Below are 21,710 nucleotides of genomic sequence, written 5' to 3' on the forward strand. Positions count from 1 at the left end.
AATCATTTATTAATAACTCAAGTGAGTATAAAATATCATATTAAACATTAAGCAAGATCAAATTAGTGTGAATAGATTTGTTATCATATCAATATCTTTTTCACCTGAGTTCTCTCATTTTTCACTGGATGAACAATGTCGAGATTGAAAGCAAATGCAGAACTAAATTCAATATAACAAATTATATTATTATAACAGTTATAAAACAGTATGGAAACATATTACAATATTTTTAATTCATTATTTGTGCAGAAACACTGATGCATGAATGGAAATAATACCATTGAATTGTATACAGAACTTAAAAATATAAATAAACACACTGTTTGTGATAGGAACTATATTTAAAACCAAATTACTTATTTTCATTCACATAATAAATACATTTTGCAATGCTTGCATCGCTTTATTTGGTGAGGGTGGGTGATTTTTGAGTATATGTACATCATAAATATAGATATTTTTCATTCCAAAAGATAATGCTTTCTAAACAGAGCTAGTTTCTGTCTTATAAATACATGGAGCTGGAGTGAGGAAAAGGGGGGTAAAGTCCCTCAAAAAAGCTCCACTTTGACGTCTATATTAAACTTTGGACTCCTCCAGTGTGGAACCCCAAATCACCAAAGAGCAGCACAACTGAAGCCCATCTAGTGTCCCCTCTGCAGCACCGCAGCACAGTCAATCACTCTTCATGCCTAAGCACATCTCCACATCCACTGTTACTGCATACCAATCCAGCGCAAGTGTCATAATGTAGCTCATTTCTATTATTGTTCAACTTGTTTGAATAAAATCAAACGTCCTTTATAATTGCATAATGTTATTTTTCATTTTAAAGGCTGACATGAGGCTTGACAAAAAATGATATATTTCAAAACCTTTTGTTCAAGTTAATAACATAATGTGCTCATCATTTTTTGTTTAGAAAAATAAATAAATAAAAGATTAATATTTAATTTTCAGTCTGCGACTTAAAAGACACAATGGGTTCCAAAAACAGACGGACAGCAAAAGTTTTTCTAATCGAAATGAGCAAAGATTCAATTTACAATATAATTAAACAACTTTAAACAATAATAATTTAATGCTGCATTTTGCTTAAGTAACAATTTATAATCTACGATACGTCAACATGGTACTTCTGGATTGCTTGTATCATTAAAAGTAATTAGTTCCCATCTGTTGCCTCAAAGCCACATGTGAAATGGTTAAAATAAGGCCAGTTTGATCAACTAAAGAGGGCAAATGCTATGATCTGGATGGAATTTGAGGGTACGGATGCAGAAATGCTCAAATACATAAAAAAGGATCTGTATCCCAACAATTCTGTAACCTAGAGCCAAATGTGAATTGCAAGCAAAAATATCTTTTACTGTTTATAGCTTTTGAAACCACCATTTTGACGTGCTTTTATCAGTTTGAAGTGGAGATCATGTTATATCTTTCTTATAAGTAATATCTTCCCCTTTTTCCAGAAATTATTTTCTAAGTTCCATTAACACAATCTAGAGTGAAATAGTTATTAAGAAATAAAAGTGGTAATTAGGCATAAAAAAGTACTTGACAAACCCTTTCATGGAGTCATCATTTGTGTACACATGAATGGAATGTCCCTTTGATGGAACACACATCCCTTAATATTTATAGGAATTAAAAAATATCCTCCAAACAAATGATAATAGGCTAGCTTGGGTGAGATGCTGAAGTACTGAATAATGGTACGTGATTCAGTAAGGATTAGCTGCTGTTGGTTATAATGACGGAGGTGCCTTTATGGCTGGGTGCTTGTTCTGCTTGCATTAGTAGATGAGAGGCCATGTCATAATGGGAGGAACCAGAGCAACCCAGGGAGTATCCTTTGAAGCTGTCAGCCTCGTACAGATGTTCTAGTGCGTAGCTGGTGAGCGAGTAGGCTGTGTGTTTTTCCAGGAACTGCCGTGGGTGTGAGGGGTACAGTGCTGGAGTTGGAGAAACAGCACATGTGCCCGTCAGAGGCAATGGCTGCTGGTGTTGCTGAGAAGAAGAGAGTTCAGTTTGCAGGAAGTCTTTACTTTTGCAGAGTCTGTCAGTGTTGGGGCTGCTGAGGCGAGAAAGAAGAACAGGGCTAGGGGATGGGCTTATCACTTGAGCTTGCCCCCGACATACCACACCATGCAATATTGACTGGGGAAACTCGGTGCCGAACGAGAGTCCGTGGCTCTTAGCCAGACCGTTAGCAGGCTCCAAAGGTATCTCTGTAGGAGCCTTTCGCAGCTGCAGACGACTTTCCTCCTCTTTTATCATCTGTTGTGTAGCTCGAATCAATGTCTCAATCTTACTGGGCTCTTGGGGACTTGCTCCACATTGGTCACCATGGTATCGGTCTCCAGAATCGCTCGCTGAGCCTCCATCAGGTGAGCTGACCACACTGTCCTCATCCCAGTGACCCCTCACTGCAAGCATGAGAAATCAGAGTTTTAAATGCACTTATTTAAAAAAATGTTAACAAAAAATGTAATTAAAAAGAAACATTCACCTTGCAGGCTGTGGACAGAGGCAATGTGGGGCATCCCACCTTCATAACTTTCTCCATTCTCGAGTGAGGACTTGGGTAATGGGAGGACAGAGCGGGCCACACCCCACCATGCTTCTCGTCCAGGCTGAGGAGTGCCCAGGAAGTATCGGCCAGCCTTGCAGCGCCCCTGCTCACAGGACTGAGATTGAGAGTGGCCATAGAGGTCACTGGTGGTGTGGTTATCATCTGTCAGTGGTAGACTGTAGCACAGTGGCCGTGGCTCAGAAAACTGTCGATACACACATGAGGAGTCTGTGCCTTCACACTGCTCCAGAAGCTCAGGCGAGGCAGAGTCAGTGAGAGGGCTCCCACCCCATGGACTATCCTGATCCGACTCGGAGTGATCTGTGGGGAAGCCTGGATACTGCACAGTAAAAAATACAAATGTGCATTAATAATTAGCCAATTTCTAACCTTACCACTAAGGGTGAAGCTGACCAGAAAACAAAAGAAAGATTAAATTACACTCATTATTTACACAATTAAGACATATTCCTGGCTCAACACATAACATTCTTATCATTCAATCAAAGTCCTAAATCTATCCCTAATCCATTTTCTCAGATCACAATTATTGGTTGAAAAGGTAGTTGTTACAAACCCTTACACTACACCTGGTCTTAACCCTGACCCTACCACAAAATCATAGGACAATTATTGGTTGATAGGAATGTTGTCCTAGGCCCTTACCTTATTCCTAACACAACTCCTAAAATCAGAGGACACCGATTGGTTGATGGGGGTGTATTTTTAGGCCTTTACCCTTTATTTAAAGGGCTTTGCACACCAAAGGTGATGCAATTTTGAGAGGTGTACCACAGACAAATGGCCCATTCACATTAAAAGTGAAGCAAATGATTGCAGCTAGCACATTCACAAAGTGGGTCGGTCTGATCCACACAACACTACTCAAGCCAATCAGCAACAGGGGGAGTTTATTGTGCATGTACAGGATGAGGGGTGGGGGCAGAGTGAGAGGGAAATTCATTAGAAGAGCAATGGAAAATCTGGCTGATGCGAACTTTCTAAACTCCGAGGACAAATGGCTGAGAAACAGACCAAGAGAAAAAGGTCAGATGAATATAAACGAAAAAAGGAGGATTATGAAAAGTCCAGGGCTAGGAGCTGCATCAACATAGGCAAGGTTTTCAGCAGTGGAGCTATGTCTACTTGTGTCATACATTGACTCAAATCCCTGCATGTTACAAATTAAACGTGATGACATTTAAATGCTCCAAGAGTCTATATAACGTACACAATAAAACAAAAATCCTAACCAACAAAACCCATCTTCAGTCTGTCCCATTATTAGATATTTAAAACTTAGCTGATGTCAGTAAATGTAAACGATAGAACAGCAATAAAACAATTATAATTTGGTGAGGACACCACCACATTTTTGGTATACAACGGCATTGTGATGCAAAGACATTTATACAGAGTGCACTGCATGTCATAGTCATATTATTAATTCATGACATTTAAAAAAATAAATAAATTAAGATCTGTAATACCATTTATTAAGATAATAATAATAAAAAGTTAATACAAAAGCAAAAATGGTGCAATATATTATATTAGAGATATAAAAAAACTCACGTTAGATAAAATACAAATGCAAAAATGGAAGCACTGTGGAATATGGAAGACAATCCATTTAAGATCAGAGTATTTTTTAAAGGGTATGCAAATGATGCAGCAATATAATTTACATATTAAAAGAACCCATTTGAGCAGTGGCATCTCAGGTTCATTATTTAGTGTGGGGCACAAACAATCACATAACAATCAATTATTTGACCGATCTTTGAACCATTGACAAATAATTCCAAATTCTGTCACAGATTTGCTTCATCAAAAACATCAAAACCTTTAGAACAAATGAAGTTCCACTCTACATAGTAGACCTCTCCTAACTTCAGATGCTCATGTCAACAGCTTGACATAAATATGATCAAAGCTTTTTATTGGCTCAGAGGCAAAGGAATACTATCCCCTCAGGCCATCGCTGACCACTCGTTGCACATGCACATGATGTTGATTAGCATTGCGGATGAAGTGCTATCCCCACACATAGCAAATGAGAACGATTAAACAAAAATATAGCAAACAAAAATAAAATCAGCATGTGAATGTTTGCTCTAGGCTTTATAGGAATCCATTGTTTAGATTCAAAATGTTAATCGTGGAAAGAAAGAGAGGCAGAAATTCACATTTGTTGTTCAAGTCTAAAATCATGAATGATTGATAAGAAAACCTAACCTAACACTACCTCTTCAAATAGAGGACAATGTTGTTCTGGAGTAGGAATGTGTATGTTGGCCCAAACCCTTTCCTTTATCTACCCTTTAAAAACAAGGGCAATTATTGTTTTTTCCAGAAAAAAAACTAAAGGTACAAATATGTACCCTTTACCTCATTTCGATTGAAATGTAAAGGGTACAGTCTGAGGGTACTGCCCAAGAGGCAAAATTATTTACCCCTAAACATACAATTTGTGAGCAATTCTTTTGAGCATTTCAGACCAGACACTAACCTCTTTCCCCAACCTTACTTCTAAATCTAATGGTTGGTTGATGGGAATGTTTTGAGGAACAAAAGGGATGTTGGTCCAAGAATATATCCTACTTGTGTAGATCATATTTAGCTAGAAAACTAACCAGAAACAGAATACCTTCCTAGATGAAGCTTCCAATACACAAATTACCAGCCAAATGGAAGACTTTTTAGCACAACACAAACACTCACCTGTGAATAGGGAGAAAGTCTCGTCTTGGTCTTTGTACGGGAGACTCTGCTTTTGCCCACTCTTCTGTTCTCACTGATGGGGTTGGAGGGGCTTTCGTAGGTGAAAGAGGGCTTGGTGGATGTCACCTGATCTAGGGACAACTGTAGTCCTTTATACTCTGTGTCCCTGTAGAGAATGAAAAATACTTTGAGCCATGAACCCAACAGGGGCCATACGTAGAGGTTTAAACTCAATGTTCTAGTAACAGAATGCTCTTTTAGGAACTGTTTGTGGAAGTGCATCGGAGTGGTGGTGGTGGCATAGTGGGCTAAAGCACATAACTGTTAATCAGAAGGTCTCTGGTTCAATCCCTACGGCCACAACCATTGTGTCCTTGAGCAAGGCATTTAGCTCCAGGTTGCTCCGGGGGGATTGTCCCTGTAATAAGTGCACTGTAAGTCGCTTTGGATAAAAGCATCTGCTAAATGGAAATGTAAGTCTCTACAGTATTTGTGTACTCGTGCCTGTTTCCTTTTTTATTCAACCAATGCAAGAAATGTACAATGTACAATTTTCTTCTATTCTTATTGGTGAGACATTGTGTATTGGTTGTTGTATGCATGTGTGTGAGAGAAAGAAAGACAGAGAGAAAATTAATTGCATTGTTTCTCCTTTAGGATTGGGACAAGGCTCCTACAAACATTCGACAGAGGGCTAGAGGTTCTGTTCAAATACACAGTGAGATTAGGAGCTATGTCTGGCTAAATCAAACCCACACAGGGATCACCACATAAAGCATAACTAGGAAATGGGAATTGATTTCTCAGTAAAGTGCTGTATGGATTCCTGTTTCCAGTGATGTATAACTTTCATAAAACTGTGGCTAGAATGTTTGCTATACAGACAAATACCCCAGCTCCCCTCCTGAGGCCTAGCAGCCTGGCTCAAACAGCAGACTAATAAGATTGCACGCAGATGGTAACATCTTGGAAAAAGATTGTTGTATAGTTTCTCACATGAACACACACAATTACACAATCTGATCCATTGTTGTGATGTTGATGTCCACATCTGAGCGTGTGTTCTGTACTCTAGATGTAAATAGAGGGGCAAATTCACTTAACATTTGCACCAATTTTGAACACAATTTTAAAACACTTTAAACCTCACACGCTAACCACCCACAATCCAGTTTAATCGGGTGCTAAATGTGCTACAAATAGAGCAGCACTGATGATCAAATGATGGAGTAGAGCTTTACGATGAAATATTCCATATATCCAGACATGCAGTAGAATAGAGCACACTTTCAGTATTTTAGAGAGTAAATTCAGGTGTCTGGATCACAGTTATGAAGCAATGCTGCACACACCCAGTAAAGTATGACAGATTGCGGTAGCCTGCCACATCCTCCACAGACTAGCACTCAGAACCGGCCCACATGATCGGGAAATTTGCCATGCATCTTGTGTCCAGCACATTTTTGGGTTGTGATTGTGGCATTAGCCAATTTATATAATTCCTTTAGTGAATCAGGTGTTAAAACAATGCAGATAGCATGTGCAAATAAACAACGATATCAGCAGGAGCAACTTATCCTTAGCAAATTCACGCCAGTGAGTTTTATCTGGGTCAAACCATTAAGGTGATGTAACAGATTGTCCAGTCTCAGTGGTGTAATACTTACAGAACATCTCATACACCTGAGCAGCAATTCACACACACACACACACACACACACACACACACACACACACACACACACACACACACACACACACACACACACACACAGTTATATCACACATCACAGCCATGTGCCTGCCAATGGGTAAGAAAAATAAACTTTAAATAAAAGAGTTATATCAGTTATTGTTCAAACCATAAACAGGTTACATTAATGTTCCTTTTGATAAGGGAGTTTATTAATGACTAATAAGTAATACTTTTTATCTTTGATGTTTCTGTTGTTTTACTGTTGTCACTTTTTACAGCTTAATATTCATAATATTCAATGTTGATCCTTTTATCTGAAAATGATTTGTGTTAATTGGCACCATTGCTGAGATTATTATCCAAAATGTCAATGTCTGCAGGAGTCAAAATGATTTCATTACACTTTGTTAAACAAAAGATTTTATTTTAGGTATTTAAAAAGCATTTGCCCTGTCTAAATAACAGTTCTCAATATTAAAAGTTCTGTTGCCTATCAGTCACAATCTACACTATTTTCTCATATTACTTAACGCTCAATCATCACACAATAAGTGTTGATTTGGTCTTTTGGTTGATTTGATTTGGATTTGAACATTGGTTTAAAGTCAGACTTCAATCCTACTATATTCTCCCTTATGCCATAGAGCTACAAAATGTTTTCACTTAAAACATGTTGATAATGACTGGGAAGAAGATATTGATAAAGAAGAGAACACTAATCACCATAATGATGACTGAGCAAGAAATATTTATTGTCAATAAATAAGATTAAATAGAGCTAAATCTTCAACCAGAGTAACAAAACATTCCACAAACAAATCTGACCAGGTGTTCCCCATTCAAACCAATGACCTCTTACAAGAATTGTCAGTGCAATGCATTAGCTGTGGTTGTCTTTAAATTTGCATCCCATGGAAAACCGGACAATTTTTGTTTTTATAAAGAACATAATTGAGTTAGGAAAGAAAATATCCCGGCAATATTAAACAGTATGTCAACAGTAATAGTTATATTATGTTATAATATTTTAGTTTGCAGGTTAGTTCTGTGCTACCCCAACATGTATTCAGAAAAAGCCCAGTTCAGTGCTGGTGCTACTATTTTGTTTTCAAATAAACAGTTATTTCAAATAAAATACTTTGCCACAAATTCTACAATAAACTTTTGAGACAGGATAATATCTCCTAGAATTCATAGCAAAATACAAAAACTGACAGTAATTTATAGAATACGGTATATTATTGTAAAAAGTTCAAATTTACAGTAACATTTTAAAATTAAAACTTCAGGTATCTATGCTGCATTGTGACATAAAACACGAATTGGGATTTTATGTTTTTGCAAACATTTATAATATTTAATTAAAATTAACTCGCTATTTGGCAAGTTTTGCATGAAATTGACCTTTTTATTCATGTTGTTATAAATGCATATCAATGTATAAATAATGCATTTGTAACTGACTTAATAGACATGAAAGATTGTTTTGAATGAACTCTTTACAAAGGGAACATTTATGTTAAGTGTTTCTCATGAACCTCACTAAATTTGGTTAGATTCCTCTGATAACAAGACATCTTATCTCATTTTGTTTCTCAGGTTAATATATTTAGTTTTAAGGATGTTTAAATTCTTTTTAGGGGAAACAAGACAAAAACACTGAGTAAGAAAATTATAATGATTATTGTTTTTATAATTGTTTTGATGTGCAATCTTCAAAAGCACTGAAATGGAAACATGGATGATAATGGAGTATATTGTATGGATGATGATTATAAAAAAGAGAAAACTCTTAGCAAGCTGTGAGCCATAAACAGTCATCATCTTTATAGCCTTTTAATTAAACCTCATAAACACTTTCCTTTATAGCTGTGTTTGAAGAGTTGTCTGACACTCACAAGCTATTGGCAGACTCACATATGAAAAAGTATTCACTCTCTTCTAATGAAGGTTTGTATGGTGTGCAATTCATTTACATCTGTAATAGATAGATAGAGAGGGAGACAAAGAGATATTTGAGTTTCCCTTGCTGGCATTAGTTCTAATGGTCTTCCTGCAAGTGTGTGCACAAATGCTCTTCCACACGACCCTCGCTCAAAGCCTTAGTGTGAGCGATGGCTCCATTGCTCAATCCTACTTCATTCTTTCCAGAGACTTCCAGTGGAAAGTTAATTGTGGTAATGCACAGAGTTTGTCAGTATGAATGCATGACAAATAAATCATGCATAACCCCTGGCTCTCATGCAGTTCCTGTATGGTCAAGACATGCAGCTGGCATATTATATAAAGTAAGAGGACAGAATGACACCCCAAACTGACTGATGAGTGTACAGGCATCTTTGACTCGTTCATTCACTGCCAGGGCCAAACATTTTGCAAACACCATTGAGCTTTATAATATTTTGTTAAACCTGCTGGCCTTTTTGATGTGTAGTAGTGGAATAGTATTATGGGCAATTCAACACAAATTTGTAAAGAAGCTTGAATTGGACAGTTATTGAAAAACATTAGATTTAATTATCTAATTAAATCTTTAATATTAGACTGGATTCTCATTAGCTACATAAATTGGAATTAGCTTTGCTAGTTGTTATGAAATAACTTCAGAATAAACCTTTACATTGCAAATGATAACATCATAAATCAGGCAACTTTTGCAGTTCATAGAGACAAACAGGTGTTTGAGAAATTGCTGTGGTAGTTTTTGTATCTATTCAGCGTTTGGGAAAAAAGAAAATCAAATCTGCCTCTTACCCTGTGGGACCTTTAGCCTATTTCTACCCTATAAAATATATATATACAGTACATGTATATTTTTATACACTCAGTGACCACTTTATTAGGTACACCTGTACATCTACTTATTTATGCGTGTATACAAATATACATATACTGCATATATATATATATATTCTAACAAATACATGGTGTTTTTAATTGAGATGAACTGCTTAGTGATTTTAGTTCTTATTCTGTATTAACTTGCCAAAAAATTTGTTTTAACACATATTAATAGGAATCAGTCGTATGCATTAATGTGCCTGTAATCTCAACAGCATGTAATGATCTTATGTGTACACATAAATAAAGGTGTATTTTTGAAGCTTTAGTAACATAGAGAGGGGTGAATGTACTCACGTGAGGACGTAGTTAACACTGACTATGCAGTGCGGTCTGGACGATCTGCTGTTGTGAACAATAGTAGCGTAACTCTGCACCCAAACCCAACCACCCTGCTTAGCCAGGAATCGGTAATATTTGGTGGTGACCTGTCCCTTTACCAGCACTACACAGAAAAACACAATCAATAAAGAGTGCTTGGGACACCTTCTCCTAACATGCACTGTTCATGCATCAGTGCATTTGTGATTGGAAGTGGATTTAATGAAGTTATAAATTGAGATATGCGTTTAGCCTTTTACGTGTGTATTATTTCAATCGTTTCAAGTCAGGAAACTAATTACTGTTTCATTTGCATGTTCCAACTATATGCTGTTGTTTCTATCTCAGCCTAATAACTATTTATATTAAATATTGTGTCTCTCAATAAGCTGTGTTGTGCTGCAATCAGTAATTGATAATTGAAAAAAATAAAAGTAATTGATAAACAATTAATCCTAGAAAATAGTATTTACTACTTTCTATTTACTAAATGCATTAAATCAAATTGATCACGTTTCTTTAAACACTCAATTTCAATCTACTTTACTAATTTGGTTACTAATAGATTGCACGTCTAATCTAAGCCCATGCTTGAATCAGTATTTTGACGCAGCAAGATCATATTCATCTCCTGTAACGTGGAATTATCAATTACCGTGCTCTGTTGCACCCTGAAGATGTTCACCAGAGTTAAAGGGTGTGTTTATAGAGCTAGTCATCACTAAAGCTGCTGTTATTATTAGACGCGGTAGAGACTATATGACCAGAGGAATGAGAAAAAAAACAAACCTAACTCACACAAGTGGTGTGCACAGCGGAGATGAAAAGTGTCACAGCTGTGGACGTGATGATAAAGTGTCTTCTCTATTAAGTCTTGAGGCTCGTATCCAGTGAGCTCTGCAACCCTGACAAACACAAACACACAACGGCATAACAGTGATGCTGGCGTCCACACAAACACCTGTCCACACACTGGCACGTGGAGGCACGGAAGGACAGATTTGCTCAAATGGAAGCGAGCTTGAAAAACAAAGCTGCATATGCATACAGAGAGTGAAATATGAGCACAAACAAAGCTGCATTTACACAACCATATAGACTCATTTCAATATTCATCAGTCAATGTATGATATGTTATTATCTTTGATAACCGAACAACACAGAAACATACACTCACCTAAAGGATTATTAGGAACACCATACTAATACTATGTTTGACCCCCTTTCGCCTTCAGAACTGCCTTAATTCTACGTGGCATTGATTCAACAAGGTGCTGAAAGCATTCTTTAGAAATGTTGCCCCATATTGATAGGATAGCATCTTGCAGTTGATGGAGATTTGTGGGATGCACATCCAGGGCACGAAGCTCCCGTTCCACCACATCCCAAAGATGCTCTATTGGGTTGAGATCTGGTGACTGTGGGGGCCATTTTAGTACAGTTAACTCATTGTCTTGTTCAAGAAACCAATTTGAAATGATTCGAGCTTTGTGACATGGTGCATTATCCTGCTGGAAGTAGCCATCAGAGGATGGGTACATGGTGGCCATAAAGGGATGGACATGGTCAGAAACAATGCTCAGGTAGGCCGTGGCATTTAAACGATGCCCAATTGGCACTAAGGGGCCTAAAGTGTGCCAAGAAAACATCCCCCACACCATTACACCACCACCACCAGCCTGCACAGTGGTAACAAGGCATGATGGATCCATGTTCTCATTCTGTTTACGCCAAATTCTGACTCTACCATCTGAATGTCTCAACAGAAATCGAGACTCATCAGACCAGGCAACATTTTTCCAGTCTTCAACTGTCCAATTTTGGTGAGCTCTTGCAAATTGTAGCCTCTTTTTCCTATTTGTAGTGGAGATGAGTGGTACCCGGTGGGGTCTTCTGCTGTTGTAGCCCATCCGCCTCAATGTTGTGTGTGTTGTGGCTTCACAAATGCTTTGCTGCATACCTCGGTTGTAACGAGTGGTTATTTCAGGCAAAGTTGCTCTTCTATCAGCTTGAATCAGTCGGCCCATTCTCCTCTGACCTCTAGCATCAACAAGGCATTTTCAGCCCACAGGACTGCCGCATACTGGATGTTTTTCCCTTTTCACACCATTCTTTGTAAACCCTAGAAATGGTTGTGCGTGAAAATCCCAGTAACTGAGCAGATTGTGAAATACTCAGACCGGCCCGTCTGGCACCAACAACCATGCCACGCTCAAAATTGCTTAAATCACCTTTCTTTCCCATTCTGACATTCAGTTTGGAGTTCAGGAGATTGTCTTGACCAGGACCACACCCCTCAATGCATTGAAGCAACTGCCATGTGATTGGTTGATTAGATAATTGCATTAATGAGAAACTGAACAGGTGTTCCTAATAATCCTTTAGGTGAGTGTATAGTGGGGTCCAAAAGTCCACTAGTAAATTAAAGTTCCCTTTGTTAAGGGTTTATAAAGGGGTAATTAATGACTAATACACCATTAAGAAATGCTTTATTAATCGCTGATTTGCAAATTTAACAATGTGAATAAAATTAGGACTTTCGTGCAATACCTGCCAAAATAGTACGCCATTTTTACCAGCCATGTTATAAATGCTTAATAATACTTTTAATTAAGCCGTTATAATAATGATATAAATAAAAAGTGCACTGTAGCAAAATGACATTATCTCTACTTTTAATTTCTATATAATTATCTATTTTTAGAATATTTTATTAGGATTAATTTTATGTTTTTGATTAATATGCGTATGAATAAGTGTATTATTAGACATTTATAACATGTTAGTTAAACTGCTCACCATTTGGCAAGTATTGCATGAAAGGCATCCTCTTTTTTCATGTTGTTATAACTGCATATCAATGATTTTTTTTTATGCATTTGTAAATTAGTTATTAGAAATGAATGAACCCCTTTATAAACCCTTAACAAATGGAACATTAATGTAAAGTGTTACCACAAAATCTTTCAAAATCCTAAATCTCTTTTTATTTATTTCCACATTTAAATACAATTTTGAATCCCAGATTTCCAATATGTTCTCAAACTTTTTTCCCCCCACGGTATATTTAAGTCTATTTGTAGTAGAAGAACATGCTATACCTGGAGTCCAGGAAGATAAGCTTCATGTCCAGACTGGCTCTGAACATGAACATATTGCTGTGGAGCTTGATGTCGGTTACTGCGCTAGGCGGGAGCGAGTGACCTACAGCGACTAGACCCACATTCTGATAACAGCCATCAAACGGGGACATGTCTAAACTGTACTGACGGATCTTCAGATAGCCACTGCAGTGAATTACCTGCAGGAGATCCCAGTCACACACACACACACAGATAAAGACAGATGCTTCTGTTAATGGTAAGCGCAGGACAAAATCTACTCTTCAGTACAAATAAATCTCTGTGCTACATTCTGTTATGACCCCGCAGGTAAAAGGTATTGGCTATAGCTTACACATAAATAAAATATACCAAATGTGAGCTGTTGTAAAGTCTAAATATTGTAGTTTATACACAGTAAAAACATAACTCTTTACCTTGTAACCGCCACACGTCAAACCTGCGTTTCTTTTTGCAAGAACGCATTTCATTCTTAAAAAGAAAGACCTTTCCATTTCATATTCTAAAATTAAAAAGAAGAGGGGTTAGAAACAGGTATAAAATGGCAAGCAAGGGAGAGTTGATTTGGATTAATAGGTTTTAAATAAATGTCCTACCGTGGACAAAGTGTGAATGGTAGGGCTGGTGGGCCGTGAGTACCGCAGTCATTTCATCATGATCTGCGGGGTGGATGTATTCATAAATGCTGTTCCCCGTCAGCTCTACCTGTTAAAATTAACTTTTGTCATCGCAGTCAAACAAGCCAGAAACATTGTGACCAAGGCTGAATAATAATATGTTATAAATAAAACCAATCAGTTGCTCTTCTGTTGAAATAAATTCATCCAAATAGCCTACTGATACTAAAATGTGCACTATACCTGTGACAGTCCTAAATGCACTGATGCAGTCTCAGAAATGTACATGATCTTTCCATCGGAAGCCACCACAAAAATGAAGCCATCCAAAGTCTGAAGAACATTTTGTAAGGAAAATGGATTAATGTGATGTAAAGAATTACAGTAATATTTGAATAATTCAAGACTGATTCAAATATTAAATTAAGATTTCGTTGTCTACTCTTCATAGGTATCTTAAGTATGTAAACAGACTTACATACCACTTAAAAATATAATTTGAAAAAACAATATAGGCCTATATATATATATATATATATATATATCTTATGAAAAAGGGATTGTCCTTTATATTTTTAAAGGAAAGTGCTTATGGAATGTGATGTAAACATGTCAACAAATCTACAAATAAATCTAAAACAACAAACCTGCCATATCAAAGTAATCCAGGCATATATTTGGAGTGATATTTGGATGGCCCATGAGTTTAGATGTAAAGCGCATTGTAATTTGTAAACGTAACGGGAATTCTAGTTCGGTGTACACGTCATTTAAAAAGCGAAAAACGGCAAATTCACGCAAATTCAGAATCACTGATATTATAATAACAATTCAAATAAATCAACAAATAAACAACAATACTACTGCTACTACTAATAATAATTAAATAAACAAATAAACAACAATACTACTGCTACTACTAATAATAATTAAATAAACAACAATACTACTGCTACTACTAATAATAATTAAATAAACAAATAAACAACAATACTATTGCTACTACTATTAATAATTAAATAAACAAATAAACAACAATACTAGGCTACTGCTACTAATAATAATAATTAAATAAACAACAATACTACTGCTACAACTACTAATAACAATTATAATATGAATAATACTAATAAAATACGCATTATTGTGGTTAGGTTTCTAATGATGTCATGGGTAATTTTAAAGCGTGTACCTGGAGCAGATGTGATCCTAACTCTCGACCCACATTATCCAGAGAACTTGCTCGACTCACATGGCCCCACGATTCACCAAGACCTGCAGAACATATTTATATGACACCTTTTTAGAAATAAAGATAACCCGAATTATAGAACTGAGCCTTAAATATCTGACAATCCACCAGCTATAGGCCTAGGCTACCAAATCTTACAATAATGCATTAAATGTAGTATAGCCTACCATTCGATATGTCGGCAAAACAACAACCACAGCAGCACCAAAAACATCAATTATAACGATGATAATAATAATAATAATAATAATAATAATAATAATAATAGGCGTTTGTCAACTGGCAATTGGTTGGTCAATATTTTACCACAGAATTGACTGTAAACACGCCGAATGTAAATCAGGAGTATAAATATGATCCGGAACAGGCGGTGAAACTCGATAAAGCAAACAGTCACACACAAACACACACACACAACACACACACACACACATACAATCCTTGCTGAAATGCAAATCACACGAAAACAAACATGAGATGAAAGCAAAAGCTCTGATTCCACTTTAATATTAAACAAACACGGAGTCCGCGTTTATCCAACAGAAACAATCAGAATACTCCTCAAACAATCCTTCAACAGCTCCAAATTAATGAAACAGGCTTCAGGGCAGACTGACAGAACATTTTAGATGATTAAATATATTTGCTTTTATTATCATTATTTTTATAAAATAGTAGAATACATACAAATATTTAAAAAGATACCGTCACAGAACTGTACATTCGGTCAATCGACAGAAGGTTTAGCTTTATATTTACACGTTATTATATTATTGGCCCTTATTTATAATAATAATAATAATAATAATAATAATAGGACTAATAATAATAATATTAATAATAATAAGCCTATTAATAATAATAATTATGATGGGGCCGAAGTTGAAGTTCTGCTATTCGTTTAGAGGGATTATTGGACAATACGCAGCTATTATGAAGCGCAATAAAGCAACAAGAGCTTTTATTCTAGAGTCCGCTACGAGTGAAGAACCAATCAAACAAAAAGAGTAGATCCTTGGATCTTTCAAAAAGGAACTGTTTTTGAATTTTGAAATAACTGAAACCATTTTAAAATCAGGCTTAACTGGAAAAGGTCCAATTGTTTACATGAGTCCGTTTCTCTTCGGGAGCTGGTGAGAGCACAATCTGAGATTATCACACACCTGTAATATATTCCGACACATGCAACTCTGTAATCTATTATACAGATTACACATGCAGGCCATCTGTACACTGTATTCTGGAATACAGAATAGAAATGATGTGATAGCTACTCTTCTGTCATTGTTGTAGTGTCCACTTCATTGATTAAAAATATTCGTTAGTCGTACAGGCTACAAATAAATTAAATGGAACGAGATTACAAACAATAAAGACCTGCAAAAATAAATAATAATAATAAAAAATGGCCTTAAAATTGAAACTGCTTAAAATACTAATAAAGCTGTATTCTTCAAGTGAAAGCAGATTATTTGACAATGTTTTGACAGTAGTGTGGGTGAGAGTCACTGAGCTATTCTCCTCACAGCTGAGCAATAAATAACCGCCATAAAAACACACTTTCGGAGAATATTTGACGGTCTCGTTTCCTCTACATTCCAGCTACCTTTACTTTGACCTCACTGATCTTTCACTTGGGCGGCTGTTTTAGTTTTTATTCACACTATATGTTTAAAAACATGTACAATGCAATGAGTAAAGCACGCAACGTCATTGGCTGTAGTGAAATTCGTATAAATTCATATGGACAAATTTAGAAAAGTCGTATGAATCCTTACGATTTTGCCTTGAGAGTCTGTAGGGTTTACCACATGCTTACTGTGCCTCAGAAACACTACTGGGTCACCAATGTGTATGCAATCGAATCCTAAAATAATTATAAATGTCATACAGATGAGTTTAGTTTATTATTTCACCCATGTGATCTTTTATAATATACTTGTTGATTCAACTTAGCTTATAGGCAATCAGCAGGTTTCAAAGATCTTAATCGAAATTATGTAATTATATGCCTCTCTCTTTCTTCATGTGTAAATACACAAGTTTATACAAAATGCCTTCACATATTAAACAACTTTAACTGACAAAACCCGCTCATGACTATGGCACACACATTCCACATATAGCTAAACCAGTGTACATGAATGAATGAATGAATGAATGAATGAGTAAGTGAATAGTATTTCCGTGTTCAGCAGCATCATAAACTGAGTCGAGTCCCTGCACGCTAAACTCTTGACTGAGGAAATGTCTCCGGAACACAAGACATTAAACCCGAGGCGAGCAGAGTGACCGCATCTTAAAAAACACCCCACCGTACAACTTTTCTTTTATATCCTGATGTTGTTTTTCATAACATGTTTGAACTACTACTGCCTCTCTCAGTCTTGTGTTGGTCAGACAGCAGATCAAAAGGTGATAATTGGCGCAGTTTGTCTTCAGTCACGCAGAAGAGATGGTGGAAAATAATGAGAAACATCCTGATGTCTGACTTTGTATTTTTTTGTACAGTATTTTTTTTTTTTTATTGTTGTAGAAAGGATAATTTTATTTAAACAATGTTGCAATGTGGCCCGCAACAATGCGGTATTTAGCGCGTTTTTTTATACTCATACTATTCCAAAAATGAATGCTCTTCTGTAATTTACACAATCAATATATATATATATATATATATATATATATATATATATATATATATTTATATACTTAAATATTATAATACATTATATAATGTATTATAAAATTTATAATACAATTTCATAATACAAATTGACGTGAGTAGTAATCTTTGATAAAATTAAATTAATAAAACGTAAATTGTATTAAGTTTATTTAGCTGAAGATTATACAATTTAATTTAATGGAAATTTGTTATGAAATTAGCATGGGGTAAAACATAAAAATGGGATTAAATCTTTTTTTTAAAGCACATTCGTGCATAGAGATATAACATTACAACAAAATTCGAATTCAATTATCATAATAATAATAATTAAATTAATTATTAAATGATTAGCTTTGTGCAGGGTTATTAGCTGACAAGCCACAAGCACAACCTTGATAATAATAATAATTGGCAAAAAAGAGAGAAAAAAAAGGCCGTATAAAAATGGTAATAACACTTAACATAATCTGTGATAATATCAGGCGAATATCAGGATAATATAGGCCTAATAAAACAATTTAATTAACCCTTACAGAGAAGCATCGATTTCGATTAAATATTATATTGTTTCATCCTATAACATGTTTTAGGAAGCTACTGATTATAAAAATCTTGACATTAAGCATATTTTATTTTGGGATGAATTTTCTGAGACCTCAGAAAACAATGGCATTCTATAGGAAAATCTTGATTTTTAAGTAGGCTATTTTGCTCTGAGGTGACTATTGGGGGACTTTATCCAGATGTTATATTCAATACGCATTTCCCCCCACCACACTGTTAAACAGTTCTGAGTGCCAGCTGCTTCAATGTGCAAAAAATGTAAGCGCGTGCACTATTGAAGCGCTATTTTTATTTAAAATATTTTTTTCATTTGCTACAAGCAATTCAACAACGCATAGCCTATTATTATTATTATTATTATTATTATTATTATTTTGCTACAAGCAATTAAAAAACACATATTTGTATTTAAAACATATTTTTGCGGCAACCAGCAATTAAACAACACCTATGTTTTTTTAACATTTTTATTTACTTATTTATTTTTGCGGCAAAACAATTTTTATTTAAAACCTTTTTTTTTTTTTTTGTTTTAAATAAAAACAATTATTATTTTTTTAAATAGGTGTTGTTTAATTGCTGGTTGCCGCAAAAATATGTTTTAAATAAAAATATGATTTTTTTTAATTGCTTGTTGTAGCAAAAGAAAAAATATATATAAAAATTGCTGTTGCTGGTTGCCGCAAATAAAAAGAAAAAAGAAAAGAAAGTTGAAACAAAAAACAACAAATCTAAAATGTATATTCAGATATCGTACCTTCTGGGAAGACTATCCTCATCTTCAGGTAGCTGGTGGTGAGTCTGATGATGGAGGCTTTGTCCAGCTGTGAGGTGATGGCTGACGGCAGAGGCAGCAGTTTGGCCAGCTCATAAAACTCACTGTTCTCCTTCTCTCGACGCGTGCGGGCCGCGTTCTTCGACTTCTCCTTCATCTTCACCACCGAAAGGTGCCCGAGTCCCTTCTGCTTTTCAATTCAATCTTTCCCCAGAACAAACTCAAATGCGTACATGAAATGTCACGCAGTTTCACCAACATGGGACGCTCTCAATGACGAGTTCTTGTCATTCCCAATTTCCAACAATTTACTGACGCTCCTGAGATGTCTTACACGTAAAGAAACGAGACAAACAAACCTTCATGATTATCATCTAAATTAGTTTCATCCGAGGCGAGTCTTGATTTACACAACAAATCCACTTGGGCCCAGAATCTGTTTATGAGTGAGGATCCATCCATCTATCCATCCATCCACCGTCAATTGCGCAAAACCATCCCTGGAAAAAGTCAATTGTGCGTTAATGTCTCTAAACTTTAAAATGCATGGCTATAGATAATCCATCTAATTTGTTGTGGACTATCATATCAAAATTTGTACTAATGTTTAAATTGATTTATGACAGATTAATGATTAAACAGCCTTTTCATACACTACTGCAGATGTTTACAGAACTCCATATCTATGGATGTTAGATCCCATTAACACATGGCTTAAGCATCTGGTCACATTGCCATAATAAATTATTCCTTTTGTGAATGAACGTCGTATTAACAGAAGTTTTCAAAGAATTAAACGTACTTGTCTTCTTACCTTACAGTATATGTCACCGCAAACTTCCAGTGTCTTCATGAGCCAAAAACTCCACCATGACGATATCAGACTCGCTTTCTCCCGTTATTTCACGCTCAATTCCACGGCAAACACAACAAACATGGCATCCTAGTAGAGGGATCTTGTTTGGAGGAGAGTTTGTTAAAGTCTTTCTGTGTGTGAGCTGCACATGGATCCTCCCCCTGATTCACAGCTCATTGGACACCGATGGAGCCGACAGGATTTTCCCATTGGATGATCACCAGAGGCCGCTCAATGGGAAACTGCGTTAGAAATGCTGACCCTTGACCCGTAACAGAGTATGAATAATATTTGCGTTTAACGTCTATCTATCTATCTATCTATCTATCTATCTATCTATCTATCTATCTATCTATCTATCTATCTATCTATCTATCTATCTGTCTTGTAAAAAATATTATTGTCCTCAGCAAATTTTGGCTTAATAAAACAAGCATGTATAAAATTAAGTTTATCACATTACTTAATTTAAAGCTACATTTGTTACCAAATAGGCCTATTTTGATTTTATGGGTTACTTTCAATAATGAAGGAACACAAAAGCTAATTAACACTTTTTACACAATTTAACTGTTAATGTGTATGACACATTGTATGTTTTGTGACATAAGTAGAGCTTTACTTATATAAAATATTCTGAAGATACGCGTTCCTGTTCTTTTAAATAAGTTTAGTTGGCCATTTACGACATATCGTATGTTAAACGTGCAGGCCGGGGTCTCATAATGGTTATTGGCAACTTTTTTGTCGTTGCGAAAACAGGAATGGGGTCCACAGTACTTATATTTCGCCGTCCGGCTCCGCGTGCGTGTAAACTCAAGTACATGACACAACGCGCCGCATTGACGGAGTCGTGTGCTCGAGAGATCAGAGCCGCCATCGCCATTTTCACTGATTACAAACATCGCCCCTCATTAATATATATGCATCTCTGCTGAGATCTGTTTCAAAACGTGGTAGGAAAAACCTGCCCATCCCCAACGTAAATTATGTTCATTAATTCAAGGCTCGACTGAACATAGTGAGCACTGGGAGAGAGACACTAAACACGTGAAGTGTTCTACCAAATAGGTTATTATCACATTTCTCTATATTAGTAAGTACTTTTGGCCCTCACAAATATAGCCAAACATGTACACACACACACACACACACACACACACACACACACACACACACACACACACACACACACACACACGCACGCACGTTGGTACACCTATCATTACAAAGATACTCAAGAACTAATGTTTGCTAATGTTTCTATTCTCAAACTCAACCCTCTCAGAAACATTTCTGCATTTTTTCTTTAATTAATTAAAACAGTTTGGGATGTCCTCGCAACACATGTAATTAGATATATGTGTGTGTGTGTGTGTGTGTGTGTGTGTGTATGTGTGTGTGTGTGTGTGTGTGTGTCGTGTTATTAACATATATGGGTGAATTGATCAATCACAATAACATGCATTAAGAAAATAAATAGTATCATTTTTGATTTCATGCACCTTTAATCTCGTCCTCTCATTTGTATTTTATCAAAGGCTTTTCTTGAATGAAAATTAAAGTACATCTTGGGACATCTGACTAGAGTCAAGGTAAGAACTTTTACAGTGATATTTCTAGATGATGTAGCAGAACAGTGTGTGCATATATTGAATAGAGTGTGAATCATGACTCTTGATTGATCTAGCCAGGC

At 36.0% G+C, this 21,710-nt stretch overlaps 1 protein-coding gene across 2 annotated transcripts; it reads right to left on the bottom strand.

Annotated features, from left to right (window-relative positions):
- Positions 1–268: 268 nt before the first annotated feature.
- LOC127658226 (single-minded homolog 1-A-like) lies at positions 269–20,116 on the bottom strand. 2 transcript variants are annotated; one of them, XM_052147400.1, is made up of 12 exons: positions 19,973–20,116; positions 19,141–19,658; positions 15,092–15,174; positions 14,143–14,232; positions 13,879–13,987; positions 13,699–13,784; positions 13,262–13,461; positions 10,959–11,065; positions 10,137–10,284; positions 5,303–5,468; positions 2,516–2,918; positions 269–2,432 (listed from the first exon to the last, which is right to left on the bottom strand). In XM_052147400.1, exons 2-12 carry the CDS (start codon positions 19,313–19,315, stop codon positions 1,738–1,740), a joined length of 2,262 nt encoding a protein of 753 aa, XP_052003360.1. In that variant the 5' UTR covers positions 19,316–19,658; positions 19,973–20,116; the 3' UTR covers positions 269–1,737. The 2 variants fall into 2 exon arrangements, with proteins under 2 accessions (XP_052003360.1, XP_052003361.1); XM_052147401.1 differs by having other exon boundaries at positions 19,961–20,105.
- Positions 20,117–21,710: the final 1,594 nt, after the last annotated feature.

Source organism: Xyrauchen texanus, chromosome 17 (genome assembly GCF_025860055.1).
Source record: "Xyrauchen texanus isolate HMW12.3.18 chromosome 17, RBS_HiC_50CHRs, whole genome shotgun sequence".
In the NCBI taxonomy this organism is placed as follows: domain Eukaryota; kingdom Metazoa; phylum Chordata; class Actinopteri; order Cypriniformes; family Catostomidae; genus Xyrauchen; species Xyrauchen texanus.